At 49.4% G+C, this 22,848-nt stretch overlaps 1 protein-coding gene across 1 annotated transcript in view; it reads left to right on the top strand.

The window, feature by feature from the left end:
- ABCC1 (ATP binding cassette subfamily C member 1) overlaps nt 1-22,848 on the top strand; it is a 136,090-nt gene that overhangs the window by 94,881 nt on the left and 18,361 nt on the right. The window contains exons 16-21 of the mRNA XM_060079349.1: nt 1,409-1,535; nt 4,772-4,948; nt 6,834-7,001; nt 8,725-8,908; nt 18,621-18,711; nt 20,567-20,699. Coding sequence (XP_059935332.1) covers nt 1,409-1,535; nt 4,772-4,948; nt 6,834-7,001; nt 8,725-8,908; nt 18,621-18,711; nt 20,567-20,699 — 880 coding nt within the window. The remainder of the gene's footprint in view (nt 1-1,408; nt 1,536-4,771; nt 4,949-6,833; nt 7,002-8,724; nt 8,909-18,620; nt 18,712-20,566; nt 20,700-22,848) is intronic.

Below are 22,848 nucleotides of genomic sequence, written 5' to 3'. Positions count from 1 at the left end.
TCACAGGAGCTGCCTCACTGGGCTTCCTGTTCTGTTCTGGCCCCTTAATCCATTCCCCTCCCGGCACAGAACAAAAGAACAGTCAGTGTGACCACGCAACAGGTACACAGGAATTAAACAATGGCAGCAAAATCCATCACCCTTTCCACCAATATGTTGAAATCATAATAGCAATGGCTGGAAGGCAGCCGATGTAGGTGAACCCAAGGAGGCCCTGGACGTACCCACTCTTCCCCAGGTGGGTGGAATCCCAGCTCCGACTTTGCTGTCTGCATTGGAGGGGCCAGTCTTTCTGGCAGTGTTGAGCCTGTTTTATTGTACTTCGATTACTGTTATCTGCCATAGGGCAATTTCTGTAGAGACGTGTTTCTGAAACTCAGATTCACCCCCTGCATGGCTCCCAGCTGGGAAGCGTGTCCTTTGAGGCCCTCTTGGGTCTGGCTGCCACCCACCCGCCTGTTCAGGACTGGCCTTACTTTCCCTGCCTCATCTTGTGTCGTCGACGTGTCCACCCCTGATCACGCCTGTGATTTCACACCCATGGGCCTTTCCTCAGGCTGTCCCCTGGGTCTGGGGCATGCTCACTCTTCCTCCAGAGTTGGTTTTGGGGTGTCCTCTCCCTTGAGCACCTGCATCACGCCCCCAGGCAAAGCTGATCCCCTCTGCTTGGCCCCCTTATAGTGGCTTAGCCCCTCAGGTCTGTCCCGCGGGATCTGTTCTAAAATGCAGGTGCATAGAGTGAAGTAAGTCAGAAAGAGAAAGACAAATACCGTATGCTAACAAATATATATGGAATTTAAGAAGAAAAAAATGTCATGAAGAACCTAGGGGTAAGACAGGAATAAAGACACAGACCTACTAGAGAATGGACTTGAGGATATGGGGAGGGGGAAGGGTAAGCTGTGACAAAGCGAGATAGAGGCATGGACATATATATCCTACCAAACGTAAGGTAGATAGCTAGTGGGAAGCAGCCGCATAGCACAGGGAGATCAGCTCAGTGCTTTGTGACCGCCTGGAGGGGTGGGATAGGGAGGGTGGGAGGGAGGGAGACGCAAGAGGGAAGGGATATAGGAACATATGTATATGTATAACTGATTCACTTTGTTATAAAGCAGAAACTAACACACCATTGTAAAGCAATTATACTCCAATAAAGATGTAAAAAACATAAAATAAAATAAAATAAAATGCAGGTGCATCCCGGCACCTGTCATGGGCCTCAGGCCCAGGGGCCTCTGAGACAGTCCCTGAGCTAAGCTCATCGTAGACGCGGTAGGAGGAGTTTCTAGACCTCAAAGGCTCGCGACAGCCCTGCCTTCTGTCTCTCTCTCCACTCAGGGGTCCATCCAGCTTGGGCGGGCCGAGCACCCCCAGCTGAGCCCCGGGGTGTGTCGTGTCGTTTCAGCATCACTTTCTCCATTCCGGAAGGTTCCCTGGTGGCCGTGGTGGGCCAGGTGGGCTGTGGGAAGTCGTCTCTGCTCTCAGCGCTCTTGGCTGAGATGGACAAGGTGGAGGGACACGTGGCTATCAAGGTAGGAGGCCTGGGTGGGGGTGGGGTAACTAATGGCCAAGGGGGAGGCCAAGGGCAACATTGTGTTCTCTTTTATGACGACCTTGTTAATCAAGTGGGAACAGCTTCATTCTTTCTCCTCTGTGCCATCCTAGGAGGCAAGATTGTGGTGTCATTTATTTCCCACTGTGTCTCAGCACCTAGAATAGTGCCCGGCATGTAGTGGGCACTCGATAAGCATTTCCTGGAGCGTGGTCTGCAGCAAACTCAAACTCATCTTGCAGGATATTTGGGGAATAAAGAGTCCTGGGCTCAAACAAGCTTGGGAAATACTGCATATTCTGATTCCCTCCCTCTTGGAGACTTATAAGAAACATTAATAAAGTAAAGGCTCTGAGAAGTCCTGCAAGGAGAAGAAACCTATTTAACTTTGGTTAATCCAGCGTGTCCCAGACACATCTGTCTGCATCTTTTTGTTGTCTGTGTAGCAACTCCTTAAATCCCTAAAATTATTGTCTCCTGGAATCTACTTTTGGTGATGCTGGTTTGTGCCATTGTTTTCATTTCAGAGCAAAATCCTTTGCTGATTACATGATGCCCTTGAGCCTAGTGTGCCTTAGAGAAAGCATATATTACAATAGTTGGGTCCAGACTAATGACATTTAGCCGTTGTTTTAAGAAATGACCTATCATTACTTTCAAATATACATTATAAAGTAAGATTAATGGGCAATGTGAGCTAGGTTAATGGAAGAAAATTCCAAATCACGGTGGGATCCACATTGTGTTCTGTTTCACTAACCCCGGGTTTCCACAACTGCAGCCCTATTGATATGTCAGGCCAGGTAATCTCTGCTGTGGAGGCTGTCGTGTGCATCGTAGGATGTTTAGCAGCATCCCTGACCACTACCCACTAGATGCCAGTGGCAGCCCCAAGTTGTGACAGCCAAAGTATCTCTAGACATTGTCAGATGTCCCCTGGGGGGCAAAATTGCCCCCAGGAGAGAACCACTGTTTTAAAGTAAAAATGCCTTAAATACAAAGATATGATGGATCTAAAAAGTGAGGGTGCTTGAGTATTTGGTTTGATAAGGTTATAGATTTATTTGTGACTTGTTATTTTGCCTTGGTAAGGGGAGTGTTAGAAATGTTGTCTAAAACGTTTATTTTTTTCTAAATATTTTAGTTGGTAGGGCTTGTGCATACTGTGTCTGAATTATCTTTGGGTTGTACAGTGAGGCTTTGTGACAGTTTGGCCCCTTTAAGTTAGGAGACTGGAGTCAGCAATTTGGTTATTTATCTGAGAATGAAGGAGAAGAGTTGGGTTACCTGGGTTCCATTCCCAACCTTGTCCTCCTAGAATCCCTTTTTGAAGAATCTTTGATGGCTCCCCTTTGCCTTTCCAGTGACGCCCATACTCCTCACTAGGACCACCAGCCCCCCTGCCTCCCAGCTCATTCCTGTCTGTCTTCCCCTCACAGCATGTTCCCGTCATACCAGGCTTCTTGTTTTTTGAACTTGCCGAGTTCCTCTCATCTCCAGGCCTTTGCACGTGCTGTTCCTCCGACTGAAATGCTCTTCCCTCTTCTCTTTATCAGACCAAATTATTTTCACCTATCAGTGCTTGTTTAAAATTTTTTTTCAATTACTAAAATACATGAAACAAGTGCCCTCCCCCTAGCCTTTATTCTTATGCCACTCTTTTTTTTTTTTTTTCTTTGCGGTACGTGGGCTTCTCACTGCTGTGGCCTCTCCCGTTGCGGAGCACAGGCTCCGGATGCGCAGGCTCAGCGGCCATGGCGCACAGACCCAGCCGCTCCGCGGCATGTGGGATCTTCCCAGACGGGGGAACGAACCCGTGTCCCCTGCATCGGCAGGCGGACTCTCAACCACTGCGCCACCAGGGAAGCCCTTATGCCACTCGTGACACCTTATATTATGTGGAAATAAAGACAACAACTTTAGAAATGGATAGTTTTTATACAGACATCCTTGGTTAAATTTCATCAAGGAAATTTCCTCAACGACTCCTTCCCTGATGTCCAAACTAAGTATCCCCCCCCCTTTTTTTTTTGCGGTTCGCGGGCCTCTCACTGCTGTGGCCTCTTCCGTTGCGGAGCACAGGCTCCGGACGCGCAGGCTCAGCGGCCATGGCTCACGGGCCCAGCCGCTCCGCGGCATGTGGGATCTTCCCAGACCGGGGCACGAACCCGTGTCCCCTGCATCGGCAGGCGGACTCTCAACCACTGCGCCACCAGGGAGGCCCTAAAAATTTTTTTTAAATTTATTTTTGGCTGCACTGGGTCTTCTTTGCTTCACGTGGACTTTCTCTAGTTGCAGCGAGCGGGGGCTACTCTTCATTGTGGTGCACAGGCTTCTCATTGTGGTGGCTTCTCTTGTTGCGGAGCACGGGCCCTAGAGTACGTGGGCTTCAGTAGTTGCAGTGCATGGGCTCAGTAGTTGTGGTGCACGGGCTTAGTTGCTCTGTGGCATGTGGGATCTTCCCAGACTAGGGCTCGAACCCATGTCCCCTGCATTGGCAGGTGGATTCTTAACCACTGTGCCACCAGGGAAGTCCCTAAGTCTCCCGTTTTTAAAAAAAAAGTATTATTTTTTTATTGATGTGCAGTTGATTTACAATGTGTTAGTTTCTGGTGTACAGCAAAGTGATTCAGCTGTATGTGTGTATATATACTCTTTTTCAGATTCTTTTCCATTATAGGTTAAGTCTCCCTTTTTAAAGGACTTTTTTAAAGTCTCATATTTTTCTCTCTTAGCATTTACCACAACAATAATCAAACCATTTTCTTTTATCATTCAGGTACTTCCCATTCTTGGGAGTTAGGAGGTTTTTGTTGTTGTTTATTTTAAAATTTATTTTATTTTAAATTTCTTTTTCAATTTTTTAAATTGAAGTATAGTTGATATACAATATTTTATAAGCTACAGGTGTACAATATAGTGGAGATAAGTGTTTTGTTCGCTGCTGTAGGCACTTAGTGAATAGTTACTAAACATGTAATTGTAATCTCATCAACGAGGATTTCAGCTCTTGAACTCCTAATGTTGGGGCTAGTATGGGCTCTGATCCCAGATCTGGTGACTGTAGTCCTTTGGGACTCGGCTTCCCTCTTGTTAAAACCGTAGATGTGATGAAAATGTCTTGTGAAGCAGGGCCCTCCTGGTGGGTGGGTAGGCCGGCTGCTGTCTTGTTCACCAAGTCTGTCTGTCTTGCTGCCTTCTCCACTTTCCTCCTAGGGTTCAGTGGCCTACGTCCCCCAGCAGGCCTGGATTCAGAATGTTTCTCTCCGAGAAAACATCCTTTTTGGACGCCAGCTACAGGAACGTTATTATAAGGCTGTGATAGAAGGCTGTGCCCTCCTCCCAGACCTGGAAATCCTGCCCAGTGGGGACCGGACAGAGATTGGTGAGAAGGTCAGTAGGCTTCAGCATGGCCCCTGTATCAGTCAGCTATTGCTGTGTAACAAACAACTACAAAATCTGAATGGCTTATGATGTTAAACATTGACTCTCCTACTTATGGGTGAGTCACCTATGACTGGTGACCCAGGCTGGGCTCAGCTGGGTGGCTCTGCTCCATATTGCCAGCCAGCTGATCCTGGCTCCAGGCTGTGGGTTGGCTCAGGTCTGCCCCACGTGTCTTCTTGCTAGGGCCTAGGTGAGGGGGCAGCAGCTCCACAGGAGGAAACTCTTCTAATGGTGGCAGCAGAAGCCCAAGAGAACAAAAAAAAAACGTGATGTCCCTTAAAGCACACTGTCCTTTCTACCCACAAAGCAAATCACTTGGTTGAGCCCAAAGACAAGGGACCAGGAAGTGCACTCTACCTTTGCAGTCATGTGACTTTGTCACATGACCAAGGGCACTATACAGAGAAGAGGGGTGTCAATGATTCATATGTCCACAGTTCCTTTCAAAACTGTGATAATGGTAAAAATAATACAATAGCTAACACTTACTGAGTAGTTACTATGAGCCAGGCACTGTGCTAAACATTTTATACGTATTTTGTCCTTACAGCAAGCCATGAGATGGGATTTACTCTTAACCCTATGTAATGGTTGAGGAAAAGGAGGCCAAAAGACTTGCCTGAGCCCCTTCCCACCTCAGGGCCTTTGCATGTGCTTTCCCCTCTGCCTGGCTGGCTTGCTCGAGTGCCCCCTAGTGGTTACGTGGTGTGCGCTCGGGGAGTGTGAATGTTCTACAGCTGCACCGAAGAGCTTTCCCATCTTTGCTTTTAGTTACAAGCCAGTGGCTCCACTAGCTTTCCTAGTTGGTGAATGATTTCTTTTATTTGAGGGAAATCTGCAGCTCCTTGGAAAGAAAAAACAAATTACTAGGGTTTTCTGGGTTTTCAAGTAGAAAAGGAGCCTGAGTTATTGCTAGTATAAGTAGAAAATAACTCAGTGAGAACTGAGTTTAAGGATACAGATGCATCTCCTGGAATCCAAGGGCTGGAATGTGATGGGGCTCACAGGCACCTGGGACAGGCAACCTGGTTCCTCCTCTGTCTTTTGTCTCTGCTTTTCTGCACAGCTTTGTCCCTTTTTTTCACAAGTGTCTGTTTCTGCCACTTGGAGACTCCTCACTTTCACTGTTTAGGTCCCAGTACCAAATTCTGGAGGGAGAGGATGTGATTGGCTTAGTTTGGGTCTGGTGTCTGCCCTGGGCCAACAAGCTGTGGCCAGAGGGACCCTCAAAATGAACCTGGCTGCCAGGACCCCACCTCAGAGCATGGAGAGGGTGGGCATCTCTTGGGAGAGGGGCTGGGCAGTTAGCCCATGTCCACTTTGATTCCAGCCAGATATGGAAGTCATGCTGGGTTGTCTGTTGCAGGTGGGCTGTGCGCCCTGGTTCAAATTAGAAAATGGTGCCCTTCCTGCCGGCGAGTGGGACACAGGCTGGACTGCAGCACCCCCAGGGCACAGCCTGCCTTGACTGTGTGGCTTTACCAGTGAGTGATCCAGAGTAAGAACCGGACTCCAAGATCAGGAGCCCTCCCTGTAGCTAGCACTGTGCCACCAGCCTCCCTTTCCCAACTGTGCCGAGTACCCTGCTCAGCAGTGCCCGGAGGCTCAGGTTTTCTCTTTGCCTGTTTTACATTTGAGGCCGAACCCCCGGCCGGGACTTGAACCCACATTGGTGCAGGTGTGATCTCATGCCGTTGCCGCCTGCTCCAACCGTGGGTGGCGGGTGCAGCCCTGAAGGGCCTACGGCTGCCGTCTCCTGCATCCCGAGCAGGTGGCCCCGCTCTGTCTCTGCTTCCTAGGAGGCCCACCCTTCTAACATGTCTCTCCCCAGGGCGTGAACCTGTCTGGCGGCCAGAAGCAACGCGTGAGCCTGGCCCGGGCCGTGTATTGCGACTCCGACATCTACCTCTTTGACGATCCCCTCTCGGCAGTGGATGCCCACGTGGGGAAGCACGTATTTGAAAACGTGGTTGGCCCCAAGGGGATGCTGAAGAACAAGGTACCTGCTGCACGTGTGGCTCGGGGTCTGGGTCTGGCCGTCACTCTTTGGTCGAGGCGCAGTGTGTCCCCTTGGGGATTCCTTAACTTAACTGGACTCGAGAACATGTTTCTAATCCTTCCCTTGGCAGCCTTCCCGGGACAGCCTTCTTGCTCTTGTCTTTATAGGCGGACGTCCTCGGCACTGACTGGAAGTCATTGCCTCCACTTGGCCAAAAGAAGCCTCTCTTCCTGATTAAATAATGGGGGGTGGCTTCGCAGAGGGAAATCCCACCCCAAGATCCCCTGTCAGCAGGGAGGCCGCTTTCCCTTCCCTGCTGAGATGGCCATGGTCTGAGGGACAGAGGTTTGAGCAGGAAAACTGCCACCACACCTTAACGTGACAGGAAACGGTTCCTTTCCTCTTTTATTACTTTTAAATTTATTTGTTTAGGGGAATTATAGGGGAGAGAGGTTAACTGGCTCTTTCTCCCCCTCCCCCATTAAAAAAGTAAGACATGCCCATGGGAAAATGGTAGCAAATTCAGAAAACAACGAAGGAGAAAAACAAAAGCAGTTATGCATAATCCCCCCACTTAGAGATTTTTGTATTTCTTTCCAGTCTTTTTGCTGTGTATATAAGCTTTTTAATAGGATTATCACATTATGCCTAGATATAGTAAACCTCATGCCACTTAACGTGTTGTAAGCATTCCCATGCACACCACAAAAATTCTGTATAATTTTTAAATATTAAAAAAATTTTTTTGCTGTTGTCAAAGTAACATATGTCCATAGTAACAAAACCAGAGAATACGAGAGTATATGTAAAGTTAAAAAAATGATTCTCCCTCATCCTGCAGCCCTAGCTCCTCTGTGGAAAGCAGGGGCCAGCAAATCTGGCCTGCTGCCTGTTTCTTGGGCAGCCCACCAGCTAAGAATGGTCTTTACGTTTTTAACTGCTTGGAGAAAACCTGAAGAAAAATATTTTGTGACAGGAAAATTGCATTAAACTTACATATCAGCTTCCATAAATAAAGCATTATTGGATCACAGCCAGCCCTCTGTTTATGTCTTGTGTATGGCTGCCTTCAGACCTGGCAGCGACCAGAGGGCCCATAAAGCTGAAAATATTTACCATTTGACCATTTAAGAAAAAGTTTGCCAACTTGTGTAAACAGTTTGATGAACATCCTCCCAAACTTTGAGATCGTTAGATAAAATGTATACACATGTACAAAACTCTGTACTCTTTTTGGGGAGGGAGAAACTTGAAAAAAATTCAGCTACTGCCTGCACATTTTTTGCAGCAGTGTCATTCTTTTATTCATCTACACATGCATGGTTCCCTCCTTCCCTCTCCTCCAGATCTTTGTTCAAAAATAACCTCCCTCCCCCATAACCCTTGTTAAAATTGCACCGCCCCTAACCACCTCGGTATCCCTTCCCCTTTGCTAATGTGTGCTCACCATCCGGCACACAGTGTTTCACTTACGTCGGTCATTTCTCCCCCGACCCTGGAATCTGGGGCAGGAATCTTTGTTTCCCTCCCTGCTGCCCCCCGACCCCAGCTCCCGGCACATGCATGTTGAATGAAAGCACGTGCGGATTGGAATGCTTATGCACGCTTGCATCCCAGGCGCGTGTCCATCTCAGAGTTGAGATCTGTGTCCAGGTGGGTGGAGGGGGGCGGGGAATTTCCCTCTCGCGCGCATGCGCTGATGTGGCTGTGGCTCTGCCCGCAGACGCGGATCCTGGTCACGCACGGCATCAGCTACCTGCCCCAGGTGGATGTCATCATCGTCATGAGTGGTGGCAAGATCTCCGAGATGGGCTCCTACCAGGAGCTGCTGGCCCGGGACGGGGCCTTTGCCGAGTTCCTGCGCACGTACGCTAGCGCCGAGCAGGAGCAGGGAGAGCCCGACGACGGTAGGACCGCGCGGGGCTCCAGCGCGGGTGGTGCCTTGTCCAGCCCCAGTTGTCCCCTGGAGGTTTCCACCAGCCGCCCTGACAGCTCATCGGGGCATCAGATGGGGGGTTGGGCCAGGCCCCCTGAGGAGCCATCTGGAAGGGCTTTCAGGGCTGAATTGAGAGGGGGCCCCAGTGCTTTATAGCCAGGTCAGCAGAGCTGGACGCAGGTCTGCACACTTTTCTGCGATGAGGCTCTGTGCCTATTGAGTTTCAGGGTCTTGGTGGCAAAAATGGAGGTAGTGATAATTACAGTCTTTCTGGCTCCCAAGAGGCTGTGAGAAGCCAATGGCATTTGTGCCATAATCCAGAACAGATGTGAGGGTCATGAGGCCATACGTGGTGGCAGAGCCTGCAGGCTGGAAGTTGGCAGGACCTGGCTTCGAACCCCAGCTGCTGCTCTTTCCAGCTGCGTGATGTCAGGCCATTGCTGATAAAGCAGTGTAACAACAGAACCAACCTTCTGGCACTTGGTGTAGAATGAATGTGCTAGATTACTGGAGCCTTTGGCACGGTACCAATGACAGCTGCTGTTATTACTTCCCTGGGAAGCGTGCCCCTCTGATGTCCCCATGCACTTGGCATCTACCAGGTCCAGGTAGACCTGCCCACTTCCCAGCCACCACACCCACTCTGTCCTCCCAGGTCAGGACTCTGAGAGCAGGGATAGTCCCAGAGGCACGCTTTGAATTCTGGGCTGGGAGCTCATCCTGTCTTTATTTGAAGCAAATGGGGTGAGGCTTCTGAGAATCCTGTTCTCTCTCTTATTAGTTGGTTTAAAATTCAGGGAATTGGTTGGCAGCCTTTCCAGGCTCCCCTGTGTTTATGTCAGATTGGCGTCTGGAATGGATCCTCTGCTGGTCCTCCTCGGAGCCTCGACCTGAGTTAATACGGAGAGGGAAGAGGTCACCTGATGCCTTTTCTGCTTTGGTTTCAGCTGTTGCTAAAAAGAGTGGAACTAAAGAGAGGTCACCTGTCCTACTCCGATCTCCCTCTTTCAGGAGCTAATTACAGACTCCCTGAGCCTCTGGGGTGTGTTTGTTACATGCTTAGTCCCCAAACAGGTCTCAGATTGGCTCTGCCCCAGGGTGGGGCTGCAGGACTGCCTCTTGCACAACTCCTGTGGGCAGAGTTGTCATCGAGGTGTCTGTGATGTAAAGACACACAACAGTGAATGGTTGTTGACTACTTACTGGGGCTTCTGTCCTCGACAGGGGTTATCCTGTTGACTCCTCCTAACAGCTTTTCATGAAAGAGGTAGGAAGTGGTTCCCAGTTCACTGGTGAGGAAGCTGAGGCTTAAGGAAGCTTGTCCCTTCTATGCCTGGGGCAGGCGGGTCCCTGTCCCTGTGAATGGGGCCGATCACTAAGAAAGCTATTTACTATTCATTGATTTAGTCATTCAGTAGATGTTTACTGAGCACCTAATATGTGTTAAGTGATTGTATTATTTTCCTAGGGCTACTGTAACAGAGTACCATCAGCTGAGTAGCTTAAACAACAGAAATGCCGTCTCTCACAGATCTGGAGGCTGGAAGTCTGAGATCAAGGTGTCAGCAGGGTTGGTCCCTTCTGAGGGCTGTGAGGGTTCCATGCCTGTCCCCCAGCTTCTGGTGGTTTGCTGGCAATCTCTGGCATTCCTTGCAGAAGCATCACCCCAGTCTGCCCTCATCTTCACATGGTGTTCTTCTCCTTGTGGTGTGTCTATCTCCAAATCTCCCCTTCTTATGAGGACACCAGTTATATAGGATTAGGGTCCATCCTCATGAGCTCACCTGAACTTATTACATCTACAAAGACCGTATGTCCACGTACAGTCACATTCTGAGGTACTGGAGGTTAGGACTTCAGTATATGAATTTAGTTGCGGGGGGAGTATAATTCAGCCCATAACAGTACCTCTCTAGGTTTTGAGGAGACAGAAGTGAACAAAATATAGGCAAATCCTGCCCTCGTGGAGCTCAGAATCTAGTGGGAGAGAAAGGCAGTAAGCAATCAGCAGATGAAGATGGTGTCATGCAGCATTAAGTGCTGTGAAGGAAAGCACGTAGGGTAATGGGTGGGGGAGTGATAGGGGTTCGGGCAACCCAGGCAGCGTGGTCAGGGAAGCCCTTTGTGGGGAACAGTGTTCTGACACAGGGAACAGCACAGGCCTCAGCCCGGCGTGAGCTTGGTCTGTTCAAGGAACAGAGAAGAGGCCAGTGTGGCCACACCGTGGTGGGCAAGGGACAGGGTGGGAGGCGAGGCTGGCAGGGGTGTGGGTGGTTACCCTTCGGGGCCTTCAGGGTGAGGAGTTTGGGTTTTTTTCTCAGTGCAGCAGGAAGCCACTGAATGTCACAAAGGGGAGGGCACACAGCGAGAGTGCACACCTTCATTCCTCTATGTTAGAGTTTGTTGGAGTCCTCATAGTTTTTAATAAGTCCCTTATTGAGATATAATTCACACACCATACAGTTCACCCAATTCAATGATTTAAAAAAGAAAAATGCTAGTATTTTATTTGTGCAGCCATCACCACGATCAATTTCAGAACATTTTCACCCCCCTCAAGGAAACCTCATACCCATTGGCAGTCACTCCCCATTTCCTCCCAGCCCTTCAAGTCCTAGGCAACCACTCATCTACTTTCTTTTTTTTTTCTTCTGGTTTTGAGGCATAATTGACAAAGAGCACTGTGTAAATTTGAGGTGTTCGGCATGATGATTTGACTTACTTACATCCTGAAATGACCACAGTAAGTTTAGTGAACATCTGTCATCTCATATAGATATGAAATTAAAGAAATAGAAAAAATTTTTTGTCCTTGTGATGAGAACTCTTAGTACTTACTCTCTTAACAAATTTCATATGTACACACAGCAGTTTTAATTATATTAATCATGTACGTTATATCTCTAGTACTTATTTATCTTATAACTGGCAGTTAGTACCTTTTGGCTACCTTCATCCAATTCCTCCTCCCCCGCCTCCACCTCTGGTGAACACAAATCTGATCTTTTTTTCTCTTTTGGTTTTTTTTGAAGTATAATTTACCTGCAACACTGTGCTAGTTCCTGGTGCACAATATAGTGATTTGATACTTCTATACATCACAAAGCGACCGCCACACAAGTCTGCTTTCTGTATAGATTTGTCTTACTCTGAACATTTCATATAAACAGAATTCTTTAACGTGGTCTTTTGTGACTGGCTTCTCTCACTTAGCCTGATGTTTCCAAGGTCTGTCTGTGGTAGCTTGCATCAGCACTTCATTTCTTCTGATTGTTGAATTGTAGACACAACGTTTTATTTATTCATTCATCAGCTGATGAGCATTCGAGCTGTTTCCACTTTTTGTCTATTATGAATAGTGCTGCTACAAACCCTAGGGGTTTTAAAAGAAAAGTATTTTCTTTTGCCAGTGCAAGATAGCTGACGCTCCCTCCAGCATTTAAACTCTAGGTTGGAATGAGTTTCTACATGTTCATGCTCCTGTGGTTGGAAGGTTCTGCTGTAAGTCTAAGCTGCTTTCCTCTTGCTGCAGAGTCTCCTTCCTTGGATTGTCTCTTAGCCCAAGTCAAGCCAAGGTCACACGATGGGTGGTGGCAACTTCAAGATCACTGTATTTCACCGGCCTGCTTGGTGGGCTGTATTTAGGCAAAAATAACCCTCTGTGCTTTCTAAAGTGACGTGTGTGGGTTTATCTGAATCTTTTTCCCAGAATGAGGTCTCTGTCTCCCCTTTCTATCCAGCTGAGCAGGGACTGTCCATATATCTTGTTGAGTTTTCTCCCTTCCCTTCCTCCCCAGCCACCCGCATATCCAAAGCAGGTTATGCAGAACATGGAATGCTGCCAGTTAAAAAAATTTTTGTGTGTGCACGTCAGCACTTAATTTAGTGGTGAAAATACCATCCACCACCCTAGCTCCACTGTGGGTTTATTTCCCCAATTCAGCCACCCATCCCCAAGCTGGACAGGTCACAGAGGTCTTCTGCCCATGGGTCTAAAAATCAAACGCCCTCCCCGCTTTCTTTCCACCTCTGTGGAGGGGCCCCGGCGATAAGGCTTGGCGTCAGGGTCCAGTCTTGCTCAGCTGTAGTCAACTCTGAGTGCCAGTGACCTTGGATTTGTTTGAACCACATTTTTGGCTCCTTCTAAAGGGAAACTTTTGTTTCCTCATTGGATTAATCAGGTCTTTTTTAGAACACGCAGGCTGAAGGACAAGTGTCTGCTGTGAGGGGATTCTTTCTCCCTGGGATGGGGAATAGGAGCTAGGCTTGGGGTCGGGGGAGACTGAACCCTCCCCAGGGATATGCATGATCCTATTTCTAGGAGACTTTTTCTTTGTTGGTTTTGGTTGCAAAGAGAGTTACAAAGTAGTTCATTAACCTTGTACTTGGAAGGTATAGAACATTTTTATTGTCTCTGGTTTCTTTATTAGGAACCTAAAACCTAGGATGGCGGTTTTCAGTAGAGAACATTTGTGCCTCCCGGGGACACTTGGCAATGTCTGGAGACATGTTTGGTTGTCACAGTGTGGGTGGAGGGGGACACTCCTGGCATCTAGTCGGGAGAGAGCAGGGATGCTGCTAAACAACCTGCAGTGCAAGGGGCAACCCCCGCTGTCCCCCAGGAATGGAGAACCGCCCAGCCCACGCTGTCAGTGGAGCCGAGGGTGTGAAAGCCGCTCTGCTTTGACTTCTCTCTGCCCGGGTGCTTCCCTTGTCATCTTGGGAGAAAGACTTTGATTCCAGCGACCTGGCCGCTTTTCAGAACCTTATTGGAGACATCTCTCAACCTTGTCACTCATTTTTTTCCCTTTTTCAGATATTTTGGGGAATTTTTTTTTTTACCTGATTGTAAAATCACTATGTGCTCCGTGTAGACAATGGCAAAGTGTAGAAAAGCTCCCAGAACCAGCAAAAAGAACATCCTTCTGCTCTTGCACTGCCCAGAGGGGAACTGCGTTGGCATTTGGCCTCTTTCCCACCTGTCTTTCTAGCCCAGGACCTTTTCCCTGAGAAGAGTAGGGTCCTAGGGTGTGCTTTTGTCATCAGTTCTCCTGTCCCTCTTTTGTTTCTTAACGTCAGGTCCCAGCCACCTCACCATGTTGCAGAAGTCTGTTGTAAGCACCGAACAGCAGCTGGAGAGTCTGTCAGACAGATGGCACATTCCTCCCTGCTGTCCTCAGTGTCCGTGTTTCTTCCCCTTTTGAGTCTGAAGAACTTGGAGGGCCGAGGCGGGAGGATAGGGCTGGGTGATGTAGCCGATCGATTCCGTTTTTGGTCAAAAACCAGCCGTTGACTGTAAAGCAGACTTGAATTCTTCCCTCAAGGGGAGGCTTGCCTGCTGGCTCTTGCCCAAGCTGAGTTCCAGAAACTTCTTGAGAATAAACAGCGAGCCTGCGAGGTACCCGCCTTGAGGGTCAGTAGCTGGCTGAACACACGGCCCGGGCAGTGCTTATGTGGTTCAAAGGCTGGGGTGGCGCCTGGCTTACTAGTATCACAGGCCCGTCCCTGGTGCTTACAGGCACTCAAAGAAGAGTCATTGGGTTGCAATTTTTATGTCTTTGCTTCTTAATTATTTTATAGCACCCTCCCTCTCCCAACCCCCCACCATTCATATTTTCTCCTTACCCTGCTTTATTTTTCTTTGTAGCATTTAAAACTGCCCGACAGTATATTCTGGATCTACTACTTGATTATTTCTTTTTCTCCCTTGGAATTTAAGCTCCATGAAGGTTTTTTGGTCACCTCTGTATCCCCAGGGCTGAGAACAGTGCCTGATGCATAGTGGATACTCAGGAAATGTGTTAAATAAGTGACTGAATGAGTTGCATCTTGATTGTTTAAGGCATGCCCTGTGTAACCATTGGACATTAACACATCTGTGTATATATCCCAGATTGGAAAGAACCATGAGCTGATATTGCCCATTTCTCTCAGGGCTGGTTTAGAAACCATCTTTGTGGGTTCAGGCTAGGAGATGGCACCACTGTGGGCGATATTGTGCCCCTTCTGGCCTTGGAAGGTGGCTCTGCCCATTTACTTGGCCATTCATTTGTTAATCCGTCCATCTGCTTATCTGCTGTGTGCCACGGGGACATCTGGTACATGAGCCACCATATGAAATGGTGCCCCTTGGATTGTGCAGTGCACATCCTGTACAACCCCACATGGCCATCGGATGCACCAGGTGCTGGGAGTAGAGTGGTAGAGAAGACCTAGGAATGGTCTCAAGAGTTCACAGTATGATGGGGGAGACAAACACTAAATAATCAAGGACATCATCGTGCTAAACACGGTGCTGGAGGCGAGCCTGGGGAGCTGGAAGAACCCTGAGATGGGGTCCCCGTCCCAGCCTGGGGGGTCCAAGATGATATCTAAGCCAAGTCACCTCCTCTTCCCCCTTCTCTCCACGTGGAGCTGGCTCAGAGCAAGGTGTTCGTGTCCTTGAAGAAGCAGAGGCTGTGGGCTGGTGAGAGGCCTGTGCCATCTCCCAGCTGGCACGCCTGCCCTGTGCTCTGTAATACTTTCTCTCTCTCCCTCTGGTGCCCAGAAAACAAGTGTGAAGACAGAAGGTCTGTCTGCGTTTTTCTAGCTCTCTTTATGTTTGAACACTTGGAGCTTTTAGAGTAGGGGGCTGGCCCAGGCAGTGTACTTGTCAGGGATGCGCCCAGAACACGTGGGATGGGGAAACCGAGGCACAAATGCAGCAGGTCCCTCAACTGTCCTTGCCCCTCACCCTTAAGGAAAGACATTCATCCAAACCCTCTGGGCATTTAAGTGGGGGAACTCAAGGGTAGGGAGTTTTACCTTGGTACTTAACGCTTTCTTGGGTCTTGTGAATTCCCAGGCACCAATGTGATGGATGAGGAGGAAGGTCAGTGACAGCGAGGTGGAGTTGGCTGTGCTTGCAGAATGAGGCTGCAGATGGGCTTGTCCTGCTGTTGCATGCCTGGGAAGGGACCCTTGAATGTCTGCCTTTCCATCCCTTTCCATCATTCATCCAGCATTTATTGGGCACCTGCTCTGTGCCCGGCTTTGTGGTTGGCCCTTGGGGATACAGTTCGAATCTCCAGATTTCTTACAGGTCGGCTGAGTGACCTCGGCTAAGCTTTACCATCTTTGCAGGTCAAATGACCATGACCAGCATGCCTTGAAGGAGATCCTGGTTGCGAAATGCCTGGCACACAGTAGGTGGACAATGAGTGGTAACAGTTTGATTATAATGACCCCACCCATACCTCCTGGGCATGATCAAGACCCAGGCAGGCCAAGGCAGCACCGGGGTGATGGGTTCCTGATGGAGTAGCTGCAGGTGGCTGGGGCACCGGAGGTGGGATGTTTCTAGAAGAACTTCAGCAGGAAAGGCTGCCCTGGCCCCCTCTGGTGACAGAAAAGTGTGAACCCGCCACCAGAGCAGACCCCTCCCTCTTGTCTTCTGTAACCGGTACGTGTGGCTGAGGGTCCAGAGAGAGGCCCCTTTTGGAAGCCACAGGAGCCAACTCCAGCCAGTTAAACAAGGGTGTTTACAGGCAGCTCAGAAATCAAAGGCAGAACTGAACAAGCAGGACTCAGGCAGTGGGAACTCTGGGCACGAGAGTGCCCTTTAGGACAGAGCAGCTGGACAGATCTTTGGTCCTGAGGCCACCGATGGCTGAAGGTGCCGGGGGGAGGGGTTCTGATAGGCTGGCCTTGGGCAGATTCCCCCTTGGCTGGGGAGCCTGGGCATCCTGGCAGACAGGCCTGGGAGACTTGGGAGGAGGGGGACTAAGCCCCTGAAAATAATGGGGTGGTGCAGCACACACGTTTGGTTCCCCTCCTAGGACTCTCGGTCCCTCCCTTACAGACGAGAATTTTCCAGCTGCCCCAGTTGGCATATCACCTGTGGGCTAACTGGGTGGAGAAGACGGGGAGGCAGCCATGGAGGCCAATGTGGGGGCCTCTACTGTGTGGGAAGCAGGAGGGGGAGGGAAGGTTGAGGCTCCCAGAGGGCCCCTGGGCAGCCGTGCAGGACAGAGGGCTCTCTGAAGCACCCGCCGCAGGACAGGTGTCTCTGGGAGTGTTTTAAAGCATCCCCATCCCTGCACAGAGCAAGACAGTCAAGGCCGGGCTTGGGCCCCAGTGCTGTGCATGTATATGAGCACTGTCTGCATGTGGCTGCATGGGAAGTCCTGCTTGTTATCACTCTTCTTTTCTGTTTGTTTTAGGGTTTTTTTCCAATTAAAAAAAAAAAGGATGCTGATATTTAAAGAAACATTTAAAGCAGTGATTCTCAATCCTGGCTGTGCCCCAGAATTACCTGTGGGACACGTTTAAAAATGCAGATATAACAGTAAGTGCCTCATCAGCATCTTACATTTACCGAGCACCAGGCACAACCTCATTTCGTCCTCCCACTAATGAGGGTGGGTGCTGTTGTTGCTCCCATTTTGCAGATGTGGAAGTTGAGGCTCAGAGGTTCATTGCTTCCGCAGTACCCACAGCTGGGAAGTGAGAGAACACTTCCCACACGTCCCAGCTACCTGACTGTGCTCTCAGCATGGAGGTTGGCCTCCCTGGCAGAGTCAGTGCAGGGACCTGGCTGGCCCAGGGCATCCTGGGTGATTCATTCACAGCCAAGATTGAGAATCACCAGCTCAGAGCTCCTCCCATCAATCCAGGAATGACTCCCAGCCCTGGTTCCCTTCCATCTTCTGTTTCTTCCTGTGGCTGTCGCCTGAGAGAGCCTGCCTTTCTGGGTTCTGCTTTAATTCATGTCATCAGCATGTTCTCAGGGTCACTGCTGGCTGCGTATTTATCCCCTCATATAACGTCTGTCCTGCATCCCCTCCTCTTCCGGGGTCAGTCCTTTGGAGCCCTACCTTATGCTTCTCTCTCCTGCTTTCTCTGTCCTGGCACCAAAGAGTGAGGAAATCAGTGCAAAGTGGGCGGTAATACACGTATCACTGAGTTGTTGGAAGATTAAAGGAGAGACTGTATTTCAACACATAACAGTGGCTGACAATAAATGTTAGCCACCGTTCTTAAGGTGACGGTGATCATTGTTGATGCTGGGCAGATACTTCTGGGATTGGGGCAGATATCCGGCTGGTATGGTGTCCCGTGGTGGCTGTATCAGTTGTTGAAGTGTTGAAATAGTTCCTTATTACTGGAAAAGCAGCCACTGCCCTAGCAGTCCCAGGTACCCCTTACCCTGATCTTCAGGCCCTCCCCTTGATCCGGCAAACAGAGGGTTAACTCTTGGCTGGGGGCATCTGGGACTCTAGTGTCTGATGCCCTTGTCAAAACTGGTTGTCATTTATTTTAGGTTTCACCCCTGCTTGGGATGCTTGGGGACCAGAGGACTGTGCCCTTTCCCCCGAATGGTTCACTGTGTCCTGGCTCCATTATCTGAGCTTCACACAGCACAGATGCCATCACCAGAACTGGATTTTACTGGTCGCCTCTGGCACAGGGCACTTGCTCGGGCCCAGGGCCCTTGAGACGGTTGCAAAGCACCATCCCTGCCCCAAGGAAGCTGGCTCCAATATCTCCTGCAGCCCAGCTGGGGAACCTGTCCGTGGCTGCAGCAAAGCAGGTCTTGCTTTCTGAGCTTCCGGGAGGCCAGGTTATCTGCCATCTCCCCGCACAGTGACAGGTTTTGGTGTCCAGCTCTTAAAGCCACGATTCCCCCTCCCCGCTTCTGCCAGGCTTAGCAGGTGTTGGCAGGCCAGGGAAGGAGGTGAAGCAGGTGGAGAACGGCATGCTGGTGACGGACGCTGTGGGGAAGCAACTGCAGAGGTAAGGCGGGGGGTGGGCGTGGGGACACCCTGGGGATTCTCCCGGCACCACGTTTCTGCCCCCTGCCTGGCGGTGGCGGGGGAGAGGAGGGAGAAGGGTGCCCGCGGCAAGGCTCACCTACCAAAAAAGGCCTTCAGCTTCTGCCTCCCTCCCAAGTCCTTGGGGGGGACTTCAGTTCCCAGGGAACAGAGGCCCAAAGGGGAAGCCTGGTTCTGTTCCTGTGAGGTGGCATGGCTCACACAGGCCTCACGATTTACCCATCTGTCTGCGCTTCTGACACTCAAGCTCCCTACATGGTGTGTGTGGCTCTTTGCTCAAGTCACGCAGAGGGGCCTGGAACGTTCAGGCTTTAAGAAGCAGCAGCTGATTCAGAATAGAGTAATAGTGACGGCTGCGTTTTATGCCCTGTTAGGAGCCAGGCACAGTGCCAAGCCCTGTACGGTCTGTGGACCCGGAGGCAGTTACTACCATCTTCCCATTTTACGGATGAACAAACTGAGAGCTGTCCATAGGTCACACAGCTGCAGAGAAGCTGAGCTTGAATTTGAACTGGAGTTCGGCTTCTGAGCCAATGCTCCTAAGTTCTACACTTCGGTGCTTTAAAGAAGGTTGCTTTTGGTTAGATCATTGGGTATTTGGAGGAGCAGCATTAACTTCCCTGTGCCTCAGTTTCCTCAGTTGTCAAATAGGGTCTTTGGTGCACTCACCTTGTAGGGTTGAAGGAAAGCTTGTGTGATACGCTGCCTGTGAAGCCATCAACACTCAGTAAATGCCACTCAGTTATTATTTGGGTGAACTGGGACCACCTAGGGTTACTTCTTCTGGGGTGGGGGGATTTCACAGAAATGGGCTGGGAAGGAAATTGGCACAAGCATCTGTGCCCCTCATAACCCTGCCCATGGTCCCCTCCTGGGCCTGGTATCATACACGAGAGGTGGACATACTTCCTTCCTTCTCTGTCCCGGTGGTGAACGCGTGTGCGCGTGCACGTGTGTGTGTGTGTGTGTGTGTAAAGCACTTAGAACAGGACCAATTAGCTGAGATGAGGCAGGCTCCTGCAGGCTGTCCTGGGACGTAGGGGCAGGTGACTGCGAGAGAGAGCCACGGGTGGACTGAGCAGAAACACACAGAACACTGGGTATTTGTTTTCCATTGCTACATAGCAAAGGATCACAAGCTTAGTGGTTTGTCCTCTCAGTTTCTGTGGGTCGAGGCGCCCAGGCACAGCTTAGCTGGCTCCTCTGCTCAGGGTCTCTCACAAGCTGTAACCAAGGCATTGGCCAGGCTGGGGTCTCACCTAAAGGCTGGGCTGGGGAAGGGTCGGCTTCCAAGCTCACGTAGCTGTTGGCAGGGTTCAGTTCCTCAGTTCCTAACTGGCCACAGCCTGGAGCATCCCTCCATTTCCAGCTCCGTGGGCTTCTCCAACCTCTACACTCGCTTCATCAAGGCAGACAAACCAAGAAGGCAGTAGGGTTGACAACCAAGGTGGAAGTTGTACCCCATCCCTTTGCTTGTGTGGGTCTGAGCCGTGTATACACATGCACACGCACACACACCCATGTCATTCCCCAAGCATACACCTCCTCAGGGAAAGAGAGTGCCCCAGGGAGGAAAGTGCTCTGGATGATGATCTGTCATGATCTGCATAAAGCTGGTGAGTACTGGTGGGTAGGAAATGCTTTCTGAATAAAGTCCGCATAAAGGAGCGGTTCTTCCGTGGGGCCCTGGGGCCAGACCCTTCCCCTCTCCGGGTCACCTATGTAAAATCAGAAGGGTGAACTAGTTTGGTGCTTTAGGGGCCCACCTCTGCCCAGGGCCTCCATGCGGTTGACGCCCGTGTGCCTTGCTTCCCCAGACAGCTCAGCAGCTCCTCCTATGGTGGGGACGTCAGCCGGCACAACACCAGCACCGCGGAGCTGCAGAAGCCCAGGCCCGTGGAGGAGGACACCTGGAAGCAGATGGAGGCAGACAAGGCTCAGACTGGGCAGGTGAGGGCGATGGCCCGCGTCGCTGTGCGTCCCTGGAGGCTGGGCCCTGTGCGGAGTGCTGGGGTCATCTTAATTCATGTTTTCCTCACAAGGAGCCTCGAAAGGTACTGTTTTAAGGGCCGGAAACCAGACCGGAGGGCCTAGATGACTTGCCCCAGGTCACAGCTGATGCGTGACAGAGCTGGGATTTGAACCCGGCACTCAGATTCCAGGGTTGGTATCTGTAGTCTCTGCCGTCCTGACCACCGCCTCCTTTGAGCGGGGCCCTTGTTAGCTGTAGGTGACCCGGACGCCTTAAATCAGGGCTTCCCACCTCACGGGGTTCAGTTGTGTGTGCCTTGGTTTCAGGTCATCACAGACTCAGCCCTATAGAACATTAATTATGTAGTCAGAAAAAATTGTTTTTCACTTTTTAATTTATATTTTTGCCCCTATGATTACAGGCAGATCCTGTTTTATCGTGCTTTGCTTTATTGCACTTAACAAATACTGCATTTTTTTTTACAAATTGGAGGTTTATGGCAATCCTGCATGGAACCCTGGTGCCATTTTTCCAGCAGCGTTTGCTCACTTTGTGTCTCTTTGCCACATTTGGTAGTTCTTGGAATATTTCACACTTTTTCGTTAGTATTATAATTTGTTGTTATTATTACTATATAAAATATTATATTGGTTATTATTATACTGTATTAACATTATATTATGATATTTGTGATCTGTGATCTTGGATGTTACTACTACAACTCACTGAAGGCCCAGATGATGGTTAGCATTTTTTAGCAATCAAGTATTTTTTAAATTAAGGTGTGTATATTGTTTTTTTAGACATAATGGTATTGCACACTTAATAGACTACAGTATAGTGTAAACATAACTTTTATATGCACTAGGAAACTGGAAAATTCATGTGACTCACTTTATTGCGATATTTGCTTTATTGCAGTGGTCTGGAACCAAACCCATAATGTCTCTGAGGTGTGCCTGTATGTCAGTGAGAAAGTCTCGGCTGGGGCTTTGTCTTTAATACCTGTCTTAGTCCCTTTGGGCTGCTGTAACAGAAGACCATGGTAGAGGTGGCTTAGAAATGACATACGTTGGGGACTTCCCTGGCAGTCCAGTGGTTAAGACTTCATGTTCCAATGCAGGGGATGTGGGTTCAATCTCTGGTCAGGGAGCTAAGATCCCACAAGCCTCGGGGCCAAAAAACCAAAATGTAAAACAGAAGCAATATTGTAACAAATTCAGTAAAGACTTTAAAAATGTTCCACATCCAAAAAAGAAAGAAAGAAAAATGACATACATTTATCGCTCATAATTCTGGATGCTGGCAAGTCAAAAATCATGGCACCAGCAGATGCAGTGTCTAATGAGATCTTCCTGGTTCATAAATGGCCATCTTCTTGCTGTGTCCTCACATGACAGAAGGGATGAGGGAGCTCTCTGGGACCCCTTTTATAAGGGCACTAATCCCATTTATGAGGACTCCACCCTCATGGCCTAATCACCTCTCAAAGGCCCCACCTCCTAATACTGTCACATGGAGTGGGGGTGGGGGTGGGATTAGGATTTCAACTTACAAATTCGGGAAGAGACACGAACATTCCATCTATAGCACTAACAGTCACAAACTTCTCTTCGTAACAAGGAGAGTGGGTTTCAAGCTCTTGTTTTACTGTGTTTTTTTATGATCATCTGTTTTGGGCAAGTGTCAATTTTCTGTTTATGATAGTGATGCAAAGTTTATTTTTAAAATTAAAGTGGTCTTTTTTTTTTTAATAAGGAGTGGTGTTTTAAAAGTAAGTTTTTAAAAAGTACACAAATAAAAACGAACCTATGAAAGGTGATACAGGAACGAGCAGGGTTGGGGCACTGTTCTCTCAGATCTACCTTGGACACATCCAGAATTTCCCGGGCCCTCTGTTTCCAGCTCCTTACCTCATCTTGGTCACACCTGTGGCTGGGGGCAGAGGTGGCTGTAGGGTGTCTTCCTCCCTTGCTCTTTGTGACCCTCCAGGGAGCCAGAGAAATGACCCAGAATCAAGGACTTGAGAAGGAAGGGCCAGAGGTGCCAGTCCCATTTAATCCTCACTTAATCCCCACACCACCCAGAGCAGGTGGGTCCCGCCAGTATCCGCATTCTACATGCAAG

The sequence above is a fragment of the Mesoplodon densirostris genome, chromosome 16 (genome assembly GCF_025265405.1).
Source record: "Mesoplodon densirostris isolate mMesDen1 chromosome 16, mMesDen1 primary haplotype, whole genome shotgun sequence".
Lineage (NCBI taxonomy): Eukaryota > Metazoa > Chordata > Mammalia > Artiodactyla > Ziphiidae > Mesoplodon > Mesoplodon densirostris.
This window is presented reverse-complemented; position numbering and strand designations above follow the sequence as displayed.